Source organism: Castanea sativa, chromosome 7, assembly GCF_040712315.1.
Source record: "Castanea sativa cultivar Marrone di Chiusa Pesio chromosome 7, ASM4071231v1".
NCBI classification, from domain to species: Eukaryota; Viridiplantae; Streptophyta; class Magnoliopsida; order Fagales; family Fagaceae; genus Castanea; species Castanea sativa.
In genome coordinates, this window is record NC_134019.1 from 31,855,545 (window position 1) to 31,874,470 (window position 18,926).

The 18,926-nt window shown below is 41.3% G+C and overlaps 1 protein-coding gene across 1 annotated transcript; it reads right to left on the reverse strand.

Annotated features, from left to right (window-relative positions):
• On the reverse strand, window positions 1-408 carry LOC142644325 (uncharacterized). Its single transcript, XM_075818963.1, has one exon. It carries the CDS (start codon window positions 406-408, stop codon window positions 1-3), a length of 408 nt encoding a protein of 135 aa, XP_075675078.1.
• Window positions 409-18,926: the final 18,518 nt, after the last annotated feature.

Genomic DNA, 18,926 nt, shown 5'->3' on the forward strand with positions numbered 1-18,926 from the left:
TCATAGTTCAGAGGTTGCATTGTAGTTGTCTAACAAGACCAATCTTGCTAGGAAGTCAACTTCTACGTTTTTGGTTCTTGGGATTTGTACAAAGTCTAAGATGTCAAAGTGCTGTGAGAGTTGTTGGACAATCTTCAAGTACTTATGCATCCTTTCTTCTCCGGCTTCGTAATCTCCCTTCAATTGTCCAATTATTAGCTGAGAATCAACTTGGACGATAAGATTATTCGCTCCTAGAGCTTTTTTTAGGCTTAGCCTTATTAGCAATGCTTCATATTCTGCCTTGATATTCGTTGCTGGGAACTGTAATCTAACTGCATACTTCAATATTTCTTTTTCTGGAGATATAAGTACTACTCTGCTGCTCCTACTTTCCTCGTTGCAGACCCATCTATTTGGACCGTCCATGTTTCCATAGGATATTCTTCTTCCTTATAGGGGTAAGTGAATTTTGCAATGAAGTCTGCTAGCACCTGGGTTTTGATTGCTACTCGGGGCTGATATTCAATGTCAAATTGGCCCAATTCAATTGCCCATTGAATAAGTCATCCTGTTGCGTCTATCTTGTTCATCATCTTTCTTATGGGTTGGTCTGTCATGACGACAATGGGGTGTGCTTGGAAATAAGGACGGAGCTTTCTAGAAGCGACCAAAATGCGAAAGTGATAGGCCAAGAATGTATTGACCCCTTGTGATAAATTAACTAATTAATTAGCCAATTAATTCAATTAACATGCAAGACGCGTGGTAGCACAAACAAATCACCAACTAAGTTAATATGCAACGGAAAATAAAGTTGACACAGTGATTTGTTTACGAATGGGAAAAATCACTGAGGCAAAACCATACTAAGTGAATTTAAGGTCACCACTCCCGAAAATCCACTATTATCACAACAAGAGGTTACAAGTAAAGGAATCCCAGTACCTTATACCAACCTACAGTTGAACCCTTACTCCAATACACAACTGGACTTGTTCTATAATGACAATCTCTCATTTTCAATGCACGGCTCCTAGTACATGACTAACCAATCAATGCGTGGATCCCAGTATTCGGCTTACTCACAAACTTGAGAAGCACATCCTGGATCTACCCAATTACAAGTAAAGTGCATATTGTCAAAGTATTAGCCAATTCTAAATGACATATGTTCTTAACTTCATTCACATATGTCCTAATAGAAAGCTATCTTTTCCATCCTTGGGTAACTTGCCTCTGCTCCTTGGAATGCTTGGCTAGTGTAATAAACTGGTTTTTGGACGTTCCCTTCTTCTCTGATAAGTGCCGAACTGACTAAGTAGAGGTGCAACTTCTCTCCCATCACCGAGGGGCTTAGTAGAGGTGGCTTCATCAAGTACTCCTTTAGCTTGGCAAGGGCTTCCTCGCATTTGTCAGTCCACTGAAAGGCTTTCTTCAATACCTTGAAGAATGGCATACACTTGTCTGTTGCCCTAGAGACAAATCTATTTAGGGCTGCAACCTTTCCTATCAAGCTCTACACCTTTTTCACTATTGTTGGTGATTTGACTTCGATTATTGCTTTTAGTTTATCTGGATTTGTGTCTATATACCTCGTTGGGACACCATGAATCCCAAGAATTTTCTTGAAGCAACAGCAAAAACACACTTTGCAGGGTTTAACTTAATATTGTACTTACGTAGTGTGCTGAAGATCTCCTTTAGGTCGTCTATGTGATTGGCTTTGTCCTTACTTTTTACTAGCATATCATCCACATAAACCTCCACATTCCTTCCAATCTAGTGAGAGAACATACGGTTCACCAATCTTTGGTAGGTGGCTCCTACGTTCTTCAGTCCAAAGGGCATGACTTTGTAGTAGTAAAACCCTTGACTAGTGACGAACGAGGTATTCTCTTGATCATCTTCATCCATAAGAATCTGGTTGTATCCAGAGAATGCGTCCATGAAACTCAAGAGCTTGTGTCCAGCAGCTGAGTCTACTAACCGATCAATCCTTGGCAAAGGGAAGCTATTTTTTGGACAGGCCTTATTCAGGTCTGTGAAGTCGACACACATTCTCTACTTGCCATTGCTCTTTTTAACCATAACCATGTTTGCTAGCCAATCTGGATAGAAGACTTCCCTGATGAAATCAGCTTCTAGTAGTTTGTCTACTTCATCAGTTATAGCTTTGTTGTATTCTGGTGCAAATACTCTTCACTTCTGCTGTACAGGTTTACATTCTAGGTTGACGTTGAAACGATGTTGTATGATCTTCTTATCAATTCCAGGCATATCCTCGTGTCTCTAGGCGAAGACATCTTGGTTTGCCCTTAAGAAAGAGATCATTCTCTCTTTCTTTACCGCTGGGAGTGTTGTTCTAATCTTCAATACCCTCGACAAATCTCCAGGGACGATCTCAACGTCTTGTGGTGTTTTTGGCGGTTCGGGAATGGGTTTTGGTTCATTGATCACCCATGTGTGTTTCTCGTTAGATGCTAAGGCAGCTTGATAGCACTCTTTTGTCAGAACTAGGTCTCCTCTGATTTCTCCTACAGCATGGGCTGTTGGAAACTTCACCTTTAAGTAATATGTTGACGTTGCTGCTCTTAGTTTATTGAGTGCAAGTTTTCCCAAGATGATGTTGTATGTTGAAGGGCAATCAACTATAAGGAAATCAATTTCCTTGGTGACCTATGCCAGATAAGTTCCTGCAATTACAGTTAGAGTAACAATGCCTCTAGGGACGATTCTATCCCCTGTGAAGCTTACCAAAGGCGAGGTGAAAGGCCCGATCCTCTTCTTATCCAGCTTCATTTGCTGAAATGGGGGCAAGTAGATAATATTTGCTAAGCTTCTATTGTCAATGAGCACTCGGTGGATGTTGAACTCTTCAAATCTGAGCATGATAAATAGTGGATCGTCATAAGGTTGCCTGATGCCGTGACCGTCTCACTCTAAGAAGACAATATTAGGTTCATCATTCTTTGGCATTTTCATTGGAGGGAGCCATGAATGGAAGCTGTTTATCTCCCTTCCCTGTGCCTTTTTCAGGGATTTCAACGTTCCGCCTGCTGTTATTCCTCCTGAGATTTTCTTTATTTCTCCTGCAAGGGGTTTGGTATCCCTTATCTCTGGAGTTCTGTCCTAATCATCCTTTCGTTGGTACCTGCGTGGCTCCGTCTTTCTGACGTACTTCTGCAACTTCCCTTGCCAGATTAAAGTCTCCACCTGGTCTTTCAAATGCCTGCACTCGTCAATACAATGCCCATGGTCCTGGTGGAATCTACAGTACTTGCTCTTGTCTCTTCTTTCTACTGGAGTGCTAATTGGCTTTGGCCATTGTTGGGAAGGATCGTCTCTTATCTATATAAAAACTTGCTCAATTGGCATTATTAGAGGGGTGAAGTTGGTGAACTTGGGTTTCCTGTCAAGAAGTTCCCTCTTTTTCCCCATGGCCTGTCCAACACTTCGTGTCTCCTTCTTCTTATCGCGACTGCTGCTTATTCCTTCGTCTCTCTTCCTTTTTCCTTTCATCTCCTTTGTGAGCACCGCATCTCTTGCTCCACGTACTTCTGAGATTTAAAGAGCAATTCTGCGATTGTTTTTGGTGGACTTCTAGTGATTGAGAAGAAGAAATCTCCTTACAGCAACCCTGCTTGGAAGGTTGTTAAAATAACTTGGTCTTCAGTTTCGTCTACCTGCAGTAGCTCCTTGTTGAATCGAGTGACGTACCGTCTTAGTGACTCTCCTTCTGCTAGCTGAATGTTGAGAAGATGACCAGTTGGTTTTTTGTGTCTTTTCCCCCCAATAAAATGACGAACAAACCCCTTGCTGAGTTGTTCAAAGTCTACAATGGTTCCTGGGGGTATCTTGTTGAACCATACTCTGGCTGCTCCTTTCAGTGTTGCTAGGAATGCCCTACACATCACTTCATCTGTAGTCATCTGTAACAGCATCAGCGTCTTGAATGATTCGGTGTGATCCAAGGGATTGTTGGAACCTTCATACGACTCCAACTGTGGAAGATGGAATTTTGGTGGGAGAGGACAATTCAGCACTTCGTTGGTGAATGGTGAGTCCGTCTTTCGAATCATCCCATCCAAATTCTCCCCGCCTTTGTCTTTCATAGCATTTTTTAGTTCGTCCATCTCTTTCCTCATGTTGCAATGCTCATTCTCCACCCTGGTGGAGTCTTCTCCTGAAGTTTTGTCTCGCCAGTTGGCTTGAGAGTTTAATTCTTCATCATTTTGGTTTTCACATGTTCGCTAACATTTTACGTTTTGGGACTCCATTGTCTTTCGCAGTTCTTCATTCTAGCGAGTCAGCTCTCCCACATTAGCCAAAAGGGCTTGGATTTGTTGTTGTTGCACAGCATCTAGCTGAGGTGCAGTCTTTGCTTCCATCTCGTACTTCAAGGAGCTCTTTTGTCACTGGGAAAGATGGCTTAAATGATTAGCAATCCTACAGACGACACCAAACTAATGATGCAAAAAATCAATAATTGAGCTCCTTGTCGTCGCAGATGGACGATGTTGTGAATAGGGTCGTCTCTGTAGATGAGAAACCTGCAAAACGAACTGGGTGGAAGAGTAATACGCCAGTGTGGCGTCAGCCAAAACGCCTCTAATGCTTAAGTCAGTAAGGAAGATAAATTCTAGAGAGAAAATGAGTAAGGAGTAATTTCATAGAGTATTTATGTGTACCTTTAGCTTCTGTTATCTTCTCTTTTATAGTTGTATACCTCATTCATGGGAAATGATGTGCGGTATTTATGCTCAACGGCTAGTGCGTTACAAAATCTTTGTCTGGAGGTCATAGCTTATTCTGTGACCATTGCTCCATCAATTACATTTTGTCATCAATGATTGTAATAAATGCGTAACGTCTTCTCTGGTTGAATGATGATCTGTATATAATGGTGACCATAAATTTCTAGTTCATCAGTACTATTCATGGGTTCCACTATACTATTTCAGCTAACTTTTACCTTTATTTAGGGTACTTTCAACAAAAAGTTTTTAATTTTAACAAAATAAGCAATTTTGAAACGGACTCTAAATAGAAGGAAATGACTAATAAAATGAGATACGCTTACGTTTTACGTGTATATTTTAGGATGATAAGTTCCTAGGGCACGCCTACTAAAATTGTGACCAAAACAAAACTCTGTTTTTGTAAGAAAGAGCAACCACCAAATACTATATTTACATATCAAAAGACATGAACCATAGCCTTTGACTTTTACAATCAAACAAAAGTTATGTTTATTATCTTATTACAAGCCCAATAATTTCTAATAATCAATTATATACTCCATTTTCCTCCGATTACTACAACTCTTCCATGAATCTATAACACACAATTACTACAACTCTTCCATGAAATCTAAGTTCTATAAGAAAACTAGGCTAGTAAGCAAAATAATACAGAAAACATCTCTAACAAACTTTTATTAATAAACGTATTACAATAATCAACCTCTCTATAAAAAGTATTTATAAGACTAGAATTCCTCCTACTTATTTTAGGAAAATAAATAATAAACCTACTTCCACTTTACAAAGGAAAAATAATTCAACTAGTGAGTCGCAGAGTCCTCACATGCTCTAGGCAAAACCTGTGAAACAGAGAAGAAGAAAACCTTACAGGGAATACTAGTGTGGTACCAGCCAAATACCCTTCGAAGGTTAAGTTAGAGAACTTTCATAACTCAAGAGTGCCAGAATTGAGGTAAATTATGAGAGCTTTGGGGTTTTTATAGTAGTGTAGAGCTGACATTTGTTTCTTCGCAGATAGAGTCTTTCCTTGTCGGGAAGGTCCTTATTTAATACACGTATTTTCCAATATCCTTTCCTTGTAAGGTTTCCTTTGATTGAGGTTCATCATGGGACACAAGCTATTTCCATGTATAGTCATTCGTGGGGATCACGCCAAGCCAAAATGGACCTGTCGGCCTCCTCACCCCGTCGATCACTAGCCTTGTCCCAGACCTCTCATCAGCTTCATGGAGATGTTCACCGGAGGTCGTAAGGCCATCTATTATATGGAAATATCGCCTTTGCCTCGTCTGCCAATATAAACTCATCAGATCCTAAGGGGCGTCAGCTTCTTTGTTGTGTCATGCCAAAAATACCATTATCAGCTGCCCCCTACTCCATGGTTCCGTCGGCTTTAGTTAACATGTCATGGAGTGCAACCTGTAGCTTTTTATTATTTATTTTATTTTTTGGAAAAAGGGGTATCATTAATGGGTCTCGAGTAGCGTTTATTAAATGCTAGAATACATGGCATGAACTGGTTGGCCTCGTTTCCGAACAAAAGCGTCACTTCATTTTCTGCGTTCCTTAGTCCTATAAATAGTTCATCACCTCCTCTCATTTTTCCTTATTTCATCTTCACGAACAATAAGAGAGAGAGAGAGAGAGAAAGCAGTCGTCTTGTCACCTACGTCACCGTTGTCTTACTGTCGTCAACCTCCGAAGGGGTTGTTGCTTTCAACCCGTCCACTTATTATTGTAAGTTTTCTTCTCCCTATCTTGATTTATGTCTTTGCATCCCGTCCCTTCTTTTGTTTTGAGACCTCGTCAAGATAGGTTCTTAAATAATACATTCGTCGCTAGTAGGTGGATAAATGACAAAAATAGGGAGGCGATGAGTGAACTGTCATTGTTAGTCTGTGAGGGTGTGGGCTACAATGAAGTCTTTCTATCAAGGTGTCGTCCTGAGGAAGATTCCCCGAGGTCCCCAGAAAGGGAGCCGTCTACCCAGTCTTTGAGTGATGGGAACGAGGAAGAAAATGAGGGAGATGAGGATGAATATGATGAGGGAGAAAGGGACGAAATGGAAAAGGAAGACGAAGAGGAGGGTTATGAAGAGGATGACAAGGACGGAGGTGAGAATGACGGGGGAACATCCTCTGAGGGAGGCTCAGGAAGTCAAGGGGAAGATGGAACTCGTCCCTTCGTTCTTCCTGCGATTTGGACCATCAATGATTTTTACCCGAAGATGACGACCAAAATATTCAACGAACTTTGGGATCGTTATCAAATCCAGGAGAATATCCCCATTCGTCTGCCCAGGTAGTTTGAACGTTGCTATTCTGGGAAGACCGCAAATGTTGGCATGTATGAAACCATGTTCGTGGTGGGATTGAGAATGCCACTAACAAAACTGCACCGTCAGCTGGCTAATTATTTAGGGTTATTCGTCAGTCAGATAGCTCCCAACTCTTGAAGGATATTTATAGGAGCAGAAGTACTTTAGGGTCATCTTAGTGGTGGGAACCATCGGCTTACTCTCGATGAGTTCTTTTATTGCTATAGGCCCCAACACATCTCCTTGTCCCAGGGGATTTATCACATCTCCTAGTCCCATGGGAGTGCTATCAGGAGGAGTGGGACACTATGCCCCATGGTTTTGACAATACTTGGGGCTTTGTGAAAGATTCAAGTTTAGTACCATCAGCATTCTTTATTTTATACATTCATTTGTTGTATGTTTAACGTCGTCTGTTGCTTTCTCTGCTTCAGCTAGCGTCCATCCATAAATAACTAACGAGCAGGAGACTTTTATTCGTCGCGTGCTAGAGATCCTTTTTGGTGAACGGAAGTGGAATGACCTCGTCCCTTTAGACACACTCCACGCCTACTGTGGTGGTCCTAAGCCAACCCTTGTAGCTCGTAGATTGAACGCTTACTCCCGTCAGCGTAAGTGTCCTTTTTCTTCCATCTTCTTACTTGTACAAACGTCTACCTTTCTAACGTCCGTCCTTTGTCCTTTGCAAAAATGAAAGCTAGGAGGCAGAGGGCCTTGGTGAGGCAGTTAGTTGCAGCACGTAAATAGCAACAAAAATTGGGGCCTCGACTTCGGCTTCCAAGGTCGTCGTCAAGGGGACGTCCAAGTGGAAGAGCAAAGGGAAGGACGATCATCCAAACAAGAAAGGACTGAGCACTCTTGTTGTTGATAAGTAGCCAAAGCAACCGTCGCCCCCCTAAACCAAGTCATGGAACCGGCAAAGGGTTGATGACAGTGAAAGGTCCCGTCGCCTAGGGAGCCGTTTGTCATCTGTTTACGCACAAGGATCATGTTGTCAAGATGGTTGAATCAATCATCAAGGAGACGGATCTGGATCCTTGTGCTAAGTAGACATCCGAGGACTTAGGGGCGTCAGGTCTCTTTGATCTGTCTAGGGTATGCTTCTTTCCTAAGACTTTTTATAACTCTTTTGTTTATTTTTTTGTTGAAAATTGTTTTGGTTTCAGGTGTTGGTAAGCATGAACGTGCTTCAAGACAGGTGCGTCGCCCAGGAGGGGGTGATCTATCAGTTCAGGAAATGCCAGGAGATTGAGATTAAGGAGTGAGCTCAGTACAAGGAGGTTGTCCGTACCCTCAACGAGGAGCTGACGGATGTCAAGAGGAAGATGAAGGAGGAGTCCCGTCTTCAAGAGGAAGCGCAAAAAGCTAAGGTAGGTTTGGAGATGGAGCTAACAACCCTTCATGAGTAGATGGAAAAGGCCAAGGCCGACGCCGTGGCAGAGTTCAAGGCTTTTCAATCTTTTATTAATGCATGTGCTATCTACTACGACGATGGGTTTGACGATTTCTTGAAGCAAGTTTGGTTCGTCTACCCAAACCTTGACTTGTCCAGGATCTCCATAAACGACCCAATGCCCCCGACTCCCACGGGTGGTGACACCATCGATGAGGAGTCAGATGATTCCACTCATGTGAAGAAGCAAGTTCATAAAGATGAAGGTGTGATCATTGCTCAACCTGTTCCTGATGGCGTCGTCGCTCCCTTGGTCCCGTCTGTTGAAGACTCATTTCCTAAGGATGCCCAGAACCCATCTACTTAAGATGCCCCTCTAGCTTAGTTTCTTTAAGTTTTTAACTTTTTATGTACCCCGTCTAATTTCCAAACAATAGCAAGTGCCCCCTTGTTTTTAGGTTTTGTTGTAAACACTTTTCCTTTCTTTAATATTTTGTTATTGCATCCGTCGTTTTTAGTAGTTATTTTAAGTATAACTTTTTTGCCATGTATTGGTCTTTTATCTTGAGATATGTGTTTGTCTATCCACCTTGGGACATGTTGAGGTGCACCCGTCCCCTTGAGGACTTGGTGAATTTTCGAGGTGGACCCGTCCACTTGGGTTTGTCTGTCCCCTTGAGGACTTGGTGAAATTTTGAGGATGAACCCGTCCACTTGGGTATACCCATCCCCTTTGAGGACTCAGTAATTAACCCGTCCACTTATGGGCTTAAAAATTTAATAACAACCCTTGGGATGAACCTGTCCACTTATGGACTTGATAATTTAATGACATCCCTTGGGATGAACCCGTCCACTTATGGACTTGATAATTTAATGACATCCCTTGGGAAGAATCCATCCTTAATGACATCCCTTGGGATGAACCCATTCGCTTACAGACTTGTGAATTCAATGGCATCCCTTGGGATGAACCCGTCTGCTTATGGACTTGTAAATTTAAAGGCATCCCATGGGATGAACGTGTCCACTTATGGACTTGATAATAGACGTAGTTATAGTACTTGGCCATGAGGTCCTGGTATTGTGCTAGCCTTTATTCAGCTATTGCCCTAACCTCATCTACTAGGTCAAGTTGTAAGCTCATGGCTTCGTCATTCTTGCTTTCATCATGGTTCTCCACCCTATAGCTTGTGAGTCCGACCTCAGCTGGGATAATGGCATCACTCCCGTATGCTAGGAAAAACGGCGTCTCTCCTGTAGGAGTTCTGGTCATCGTCTTGTACGCCTATAGTACTCTTGGCAGCTCTTCTGGCCATATACCCTTTGCCCCCTCGAGCCAAGTCTTGATGATTTTGAGCAAAAATTGGTTCGTGACCTCAACTTGTCTGTTAGCTGAGGGTGGGCGTAGGAGGAGAAGTGATTTTTGATCCCTAGTTATGAGCGAAAATTCCTAAAGGAGTCATTGTCTAACTGCTTTTCGTTATCTAAGACCAAGACCCTAGGGATCCCATACCTACAGATGATGTTTCTCCAGATGATGCTTTTTATGTTCTTCTCTGTGATAGTGGCCAGGGCTTCAGCTTCCACCCATTTGGTAAAGTAATCTATGCCGACCACTAAAAACTTCAATTGTCTTATTGCTATTGGGAATGGGCCCATGATGTCCAACCCTCATTGAACAAAAGGCCACGGAGCCATCATTGGAGTGAGCTCTTCTGTTGGCTGTCTAATGATGTTGCTGAACCTTTGACACTTGTCGCAGGCTTTGACATAGGTTTGGGCATCCTTCTGCATGGTAGGCCAATAGTATCTTGCCTGAATCAGCTTGTACACCAATGATCGTAACCCTGAATGGTTCCCGCAAATCCTTTCATGGACTTCTTTCATGACATAATCTGCTTCCCCGGGGCTTAAGCATCTTAGGTACAAGTGGGAGAAGCCTCTTTTGTACAAGACGTTCTTTATCAAAACCAATTGTGCCGCTTGAACCTTCAGTTTTCTTGTAGCTTCCTTACTGTCAGGTAGTGCGCCATCTTTCAAATAAGAGACTATCGGTGTGGTCCAGTTGTTTCTCGAGTCTATTGCCTGCACTTCGCTGCCATCTATCAAAGGTGAAAGCTGAACAAAAGAAAGTACCTTACTGTTGACGAGCATGTGTGCTAACGATGTGGCTTTGGCAAGATGGTCGGCATGCTCGTTCTCTTCCCTTGGGATTTGGATAAACTTGGCCTGAAGGTTGCCTAGTCGTTTCCTTACCTGCTTCAAGTATCCCTTCATCCTTTCCTTTTTACATTCGTAGTCATCGTTCACCTGACTTGTGACCACCTAAGAGTCACAATACACAACCACACTTGTGGCTCCTACCATTTTGGCGAGATCTAGTCCTGTCACTAGAGCCTCGTACTTTGTTTCATTGTTAGTTGTAGGGAAGTTGAGACGAACCATACAGTCGATCTCGTCCTCTTCTAGGGAATGTAGCACTATACTCGCTCCGTCAGCCTGCCTGTAAGATGATCCGTTCTTGTGGACGCTGCATTAAGAATGTTCTACTACCTCCTGGCCCTCCATGTTAGTGAACTCCGCAATGAAGTCAACGACCACCTGTCCTTTTATGGTAGTAAGCAGGCGGTATTGTATGTCGAATTCACTCAATTCGATTTCCCATAGTGCCATCCATCCAACAGCTACAAGATTACTCATTTCTCGCCATAGAGGCTTGTCCATCAGAACGACCACAGTGTGGGCCAGGAAGTATGTATGGCTTGAGTTTGCGGGCTGTAGTAACCAAAGTGAAGGCGAGCTGCTCCATCGGTGGTTACCTCTCCTCTGCGTCTTGGAGTGCTCGGCTATTGTAGTATACGGGGTTCTGTACTCTGTCTTCTTCTCGGACCAAGGTTGTACTGACGGTAGCCGGGGAGACGACCAGATAGAGAAATAGCTCTTCCCTTTGTTTGAAAGGACTTAGAAGTGGTAGGGAAAAGAGGTATGCTTTTAGATCATCAAAAGATTGTTGACATTCAACCCTCCACTCGAAGGACTTCTTCAGCGTGCGAAAGAAAGGTAGGCACTTGTCCGTTGCCCTCGATACGAATCTGTTTAGCGCAACTACCTTGCCGTTAAGGCTTTATACTTCTTTTATGTTCCTTGGTGGTGTCATCTCCATTATGGCCTAAATCTTATTTGGGTTGACTTCAATGCCTCTCTAAGACACCATAAACCCTAGGAATTTTTTGGCCATCACCCCAAATGTGCATTTGCTCGGATTGAGCTTCATGTTGTAGGAGCGGAAGGTATCAAAGGTCTCCTTAAGGTCGTCCAAATGGTCGTTTTCCCTTCGGCTTTTTACTAGCATGTCGTCCACGTACACTTGGACATTTCTTCCAATCTGATGTGTAAACATTTTGTTCATAAGCCTTTGGTATGTTGCACTCGCATTCTAGAGGCCAAACGGCATCACTTTGTAGCAAAAGAGGCCTTGGCTGGTGACGATGAAATTTTCTCCTGATCAACTTCGTCCAATTTGATCTGGTTGTAACCAGAAAACGCATCCATAAAGCTCAATAGCTGGTGTCTTGCTATTGAATCTACTAGGACATCAACCCATGGGAGGGGACAGCTATCTTTAAGGCACGCCTTATTTAAGTCCGTGAAGTCTACACACATCCTCCATTTTTCATTGGCTTTCTTGAACATCACTACATTGGCCAACCAGTTGGGATAGTACACTTCCTTAATGAATTCTGCATCTTGCAATTTGCGGACCTCCTTCGCTATAGCCCTGTCTCGCTCTTGGGCAAATACCCACTTCTCTTGACGGACAAGGGGGAAAAAAGGTGATTCATTCAACCTATGCATTATGATTGAAGGGTCAATCCCAGGCATGTCTTCATGGCTCCAAGAAAAGACATCCTGGTTTTCTCTTAGTAATGTTGTGAGCGCTTGATGGACTGGCAAGGGTGCCGATCCTAGTTGTTCGCTTAGGCCTAGAGTTATTGAGAAGTATCTCCTACAATCCCTCAACGAGCTCTGCAATCATCCGCTGTTCTTCTATGTTCATGGTCTGTAAATGGTCGTCCATCTCCAACATCGCTTTGTAGCACTTGCGTGTTGCCACTTGGTCCCCACGCACCTTTCCTACTCCGTACTCAGTGGGGAATTTGATCATTAGGTGATAGGTTGAAGTCACGGCCTTCCACGAGTTAAGGGTAGGCCGACCTAGTATGGCATTGTAAGCAAACGAGCAGTCGAAGACAAGGAATGTAACATCCTTGGTAATTTGTTGTGGGTAATCACCGACCATCATAGCCAGTGTAACTGCACCGAGGGGGTATACTATCATTCCTCCGAACCTGACTAGCAGCGCATTGGTTGGTACGAGCCACTCTCTCTAGATCCTCATCTGTTGGAACGCCGAGTAGTAGAAGATATTTGCAGAGCTCCCATTATTAATTAGGACCCGGTGTGTGTTGTAGTCCCCTACCCGCATGCTAATGACAAGTGCATCATCGTGTGGGTGGTAGAGACGTCGAGCGTTGTCTTTCGAGAATCCAATTATGGGGTTGTCAACCCATGCCATCTTTAGGACGAATTCCGTTAGCTGGACATTCTAAACCATTCTTAGGTAAGTCTTACGTGCCTTTCTGGATGAACTAGAAGTTGTGGTGCCCCCCACAATCATTCTTATGTCTCCTAAGGGTGGCCTGGGGCGCTTATTGTCCCTTCTAGCGGCCTGCTCCTGTGGTGGGTCCGTCCTTTCCTTGCTGACAAATCGCTGTTGTTTTCGTTGTCTGTTGAGAGCTTCAATCTACTGCTTCAAGTCATAGCATTCGACCGTGTCATGGCCGTGATCCCCATGAAAACAGCAGTACTTGTCCCTGTACCTCTTACTAGGATCTCCCTTCAACTTGCCAGGCCACGTTAAGGTTGTATTGTCCTTGATCTACATCAAGACCTGGTCGATCAGGGCAGTCAAAAGGGTGAAGTTTGCGAACCTTCCAGTGGGGGGTTTGGAATGCCTATCCTCCCTTCGGTCTCCGGTTCTGGTCGTCTTTCGTCCCCTGTCTTATCGTGCATCTTCTTGCCTTTCCCTCTTCTTGGGTTTCTCCACTTGAGCTAGCAATGCGTCTTCTGTGTTCATATACTTAATGGCTCAATAAAGCACATATGGCGTAGTCTTCAGGTTTTTTTTGTATAAGGAGAACAAAAACTTCCCTTTCCGTAATCCATTGATGAACACAATAACAAGTATCTTATCATCAGCCTCGTCAATTGAGAGGGCTTCTTTGTTGAAACGGGTTATGTAAGACCTCAACGTCTCATCCTCATGTTGCTTGATGCTCATCAGTCATACTGTAGACTTGTTGTACCTATGCCCCCCCCCCCCAATGAATTACGAGGCAAATCGCGCACTCAGCTCCTTGAAGGTGCTAATGGAATTTGACATCAACCTACTAAATCATACCCTTGCGAGGCCCTTCAATGTGGTTGGGAAAGCTCGGCACATGATCTTATCCACCATGCCTTGCAAATGCATGAGGGTTTTGAATGACTCCAAGTGATCTAAGGGATCCTTAGACCCATCGTAGGCTTCTACCTGTGGCATGCGGAACTTCAGCTGAAGGGGGAACGAAGTGACGAGTGCAGTAAAAGATGAGTCCGTTCAATGGACCAACTCATCAAGGTCGCTTGATACCCGTCCTTTGAAGGCGTTCATCATGAAATCCATCCATTCCTTCATCATTTGCATCTCGACGACCATGTATGGTGGAGATGTATCTGCTATGGATGGTCGGCTAGTATCTTGCTGCTCTTGTCTGCTTGGGGCATTATTGCCTTTGGGTCCTTCTTAGTTCCTCCTTTCAACATTGGTACCCTCTTATTCGTCCCTATGATTGTTGGGTTCTACTTTCCTTTGGCAGAGTTGTTCCTCCAAGTCGTGGTTTTGCTTGGTGAGGCATTCCATAACTACGGTAAGAGTCTGTACCTATCTTTCAAAGGTGGTAGTGTGTGGTTTGTCTCCTTGGTTGTTGGTGGTAGCCATCGAGCAAGTGAGTACCATACAACTCTTTGTTTGGGAAGTGGTAGTATAGCTTCTACTACAACGAAGTTGTTGCTACGCGTTTCCCACAGACGACGCCAATTGATGATGCCAAAGAATCATCAGTAAGTTGCACAGTCCTCACGTGCTCTAAGAAAAACCTGCGAAACTGAGAAGAAGAAGACCTTACAGAGTACCAATGTGATATCGGCCAAATACCTTCCGAATGTTAAGTTAGAGAACTTTCACAACTCTAGAGTGCCAAAGTTGAGGTAAATTATGCATACCTAGGTTTGTAAGGGTTTTGGGGGTTTTTTATAGTAGTGTAGAGCTTAAATTTGTTTTTTGGTGGAGAGGGTCTTTCCTTGTAGGGAAGATCCTTTTTTAATACAAATACCCTCCGAAGGTTATGTTAGAGAACTTTCACAACTCTAGAGTGCCAAAGTTGAAGTAAATTATGCATACCTAGGTTTGTAAAGGTTTTGGGGGTTTTTATAGTAGTGTAGAGCTGAAATTTGTTTTTGGGTGGAGAAGGTCTTTCCTTGTAGGGAAGATCCTAATTTAATACACGTATTTTGCGGTTTCATTTGATTGGGGTTCATCGTGAGACACAAGCTATTTCCATGTACAATCATTCTTGAGGATCACACCAAGCCATGTTGGACCCGTCGGCCTTCTCACCCCGTCAGTCACTAGCCTTGTCCAAGACCTCCCATTAGCTTCATGGAGATGTTTGCCAGACGTCGTAGGGTAGTCTACTATGTGGATCCGTCGCCCTTGCCGCGTTTGCCAATACGAACCCGTCGAATCCTAAGGGGCGTCAGCTTCTTTGTTGTGTCATGCCAAAAATACCTTTATCATCTAGGAAAAGAAAAAACAATTAAAATCCTAGTTCAAATAGAAAATGAATTTTAATTGAACTTGTATAAACAAATAAATCATAATTCCACTAGGAAAGAAAAAAAAACATTAAAAAAAAAATTATTCTCCCTTAACCAATTTGCATCATTCCCTCGTGGTTGGGGAAAACTCATCCTCGAGTTTTGTGGCAATCTTCCAAGATTAATTGGAACCCCAAATAATCCTCTCCATCCTATCCTTCTGTGCAAGACAAGACAAATTAATATACTACTTATCAATCTTTTCTTACTCAAAATAAATCTTGATGTATGAATTTTTATTCTTGACCTCTTTTGCCATGGTGGGATACACGAAGCAAGTACTAAAAAGGAATCCATGCACACATCCATAAACTTCATATTGCCTTCTCCACAAAAATTACTGAAAATCACTCGTCCACGCCTCTTGTTGACTTCTATCAATTCTTGTTCAATAAAATCCTCCTAGAATGGATCAATAAAGTTTTCCATTAATCCTTCCAAATTAATATTAAATATACTATCGGGAAATTTTTTTTTTTTTTTTAGAAGCTCATCAACCCCAATGAAATCAGAGTGTTTAATGTGTTCAAGTTCAAACTTTAGTAAATTGAAAATTCGTTCATCAATAAAGAATTCATCTATTGATGAACAAACCAATTGTACACACGTATGATTGCAATAAATAAAAAATCTATAACCTCTTGTGCTTTAATGATGAATGCCTCATCGATGATGTGAGTCATGAGCTCACCTTGTATGTATATGACATTATTTTCGTTGAGCTCAATCTTGTCTCCTTGACTATAATCTTCAAGATAGTCATCATAAATTGGTAGAGAATCTCAATTTACTACACAAACTCTTTCAATATATTCATCATCCTTCTCGATATCACAGTCCTCCTCCTCAATATCAAGATCCTCCTCCTCCTTCACATAACATGGATTTGGATAGCAATTTTGAGGTCGACTTCCAATAGCTAAGGCGGTGAGCTGCTTTGAAAGCGCATCAAACCACTCATCTGTTCGTTAAAAGAATGCCTCTAATTGTGCATCGTATGCAACCTCCTCGTGTGCATACATGTCATTTATGGCAACAATTCTTCCCCCCACATGCTGCTCTTTATGCTATGGTATGAACCTAGCCTTGCTCTGATACCAACTGATGTAGCATAGGCATGTAGAAGCAGAATTTGTAACACACAATTACTACAACTCTTCAACGAAACCTAAGTTCTACAAGGAAACTAAGTTAGTGGACAAAATAATAGAGAAAACATCTCTAACAAACTTTTATTCGTAAATGCATAACAATAATCAACCTCTCTATAAAGAGTATTTATAGGAATAGAATTTCTCCTACTTCTTTTAGGAAAAGAAATAATAAACCTACTTCTACTTGAGAAAGGAAAAACAATTTAACTAGAAAAAGAAAAAATAATTAAAATACTGGTTCAACTAGGAAAAGGATTTTAATTGAATTTGTAAAAGTAAATAAATTATAATTTCACTAGGAAAGAAAAAACAACATAAAATATTTAAATATTTTATTCTCCCTTAACCAATCTGCATCATTAAAAGAGCGAGAAAAAATACTCATTTATGTTAGCCAAACATCTTGTTCTTGTTGTGCAAGTGCTACACCTTACTGAGCACTTTTTTATAAGCTAATTCATTTCCATTCCTAACACCTCCTCCCTTCACCTCCCTCTAGCGCACGTATCTAGCCCCATATCTGAATCAATGCATATTAGCTCATTAATCACCGCAATTAAAAAGAATAAAATAGTATCTCACTCCTTTTCAATGTGGGATTAAACATTCCATTAATTCCATATCTTTCATATTAACTCCCACATCTTTACATTTACTTTGTCATATAAATATATTTTAATTAATTAATATTAAAATTCTCCAACACATTGTTATTTGAATCCATTGTAACAAAAATGTGATGGGTGAGTTAATAGAAAGAGAACGAGAGATGAGTTTGCAAATTGCAATTATTGGGTCTGAAATTTAATGCAATGATATAGTTTTAGGATCACAAAATATTCCATAATTTTTTTGCTACAATTCTAACGTGAGAGATTGAGAGTGATTAAGTATCATTTACACATGGACTTACTATTTTTTATTCATCAATCACACTCTGTCACGTTACAGTTGTGGCAAAAACTTTTAAAAATTTATGTTCTCCTAGACTTTTTCATATAATCTTTTTTTTTTTCTGAATGACTTTTTCAGATAATGTGATTTGATTTGTAACGAATCAAAATTAGCATAATACTAATAATAATAATATTAGAAATGTCAATTATAAGTAGGAGGAAATGACTAATGAGATAGGTACTCGTTTTACATGCATATTTTAGGATCATCTGTTCCCGCCAACTAAAATGGTGACCAAAATAAAACTCTGTTTTTGTAAGAAAGACATGAACCATGATAAAGCCTCTGACTTTTACAATCAAACAAAAGTTATGTTTATTATCTTACTACATGTCCAATAATCATCTAACAAAAAATATTAATTTTTGTTATTAAGATCAATTACATACTCCATTTTTTTAAGTCTCAGTGGGCAAGGCCTCTCTACACCCTAGAAGTACTCTTACTAATATATAATATTGTTTATATAAGATTGCTTATATATTATACACACATTGGGTTAGAGCATCTCTCATCACTGTATACAATTCAAGTATTATTGGATCAATCTTGCTCTCAAAATCGGATTATACACAAAGTGGTTCAGTACACTACTGAATTTTTCTTTTTAGTAAGTCCGGCAAGGAATATTCAAATTAGAATCCCTAGGATTATTAAATGGAATGCTCTGCCAGAACCTTTTATAAAACTAAACACAGATGGCAGCTCTTTAGGTAATCCTGGATTAGCTGGTGCAGACAGATTGTTGCACAATAGCTCACGAGATTGGATTTCAGGTTTTTCACTACATATGGGTATTAATTCCAATAATATCGCTGAGCTGGGTGCAGTTCACTAGGGCCTCCTTCTGGCATGGAACTTGGGTTTCTCACCAGCTATTAACCACTATTATGTGATTGCAAGAACCTTATGGAGCACAACTAGACTGTCCAGGTGTATCACATATTCCATGAAGCTAATGGCTACGCGGATGTTCTAGCAAAGAGGGGAAATCAGCAACAGTGCCTTTTGGAAACCTATGATACCTATCCCGCTTTTGTATATGCGGCTTTTGTATGGGATATGGAACATATAGGGACTACTAGAATGTGTCTGGTAAAGGATGTAATGCCTGCTGTTGTTTGACATTATATATAACTAGCTTGTAACTCCATGCATATGCATAGATATATTTAAAAGATACGCATTAAAATACATAGTATAATAATCTTACATATATAATTTAAATATTATTAATAGCCATTCTTATATTTTCTTTTAACTCTTTAAAAAGTCCTGTAAGAATGTTATTAGGTAGAAAATGTAAATTGTTCATTTTTAAAATATTTTTATGTTCATTAATTCTAGACTATTTTGTTTTTGTACACAACAACTCACTT

Excerpts from the sequence above, each read along its gene's own strand:
- LOC142644325 (XM_075818963.1), bottom strand. The coding sequence starts at position 408 with ATGGACGGTCCAAATAGATGGGTCTGCAACGAGGAAAGTAGGAGCAGC.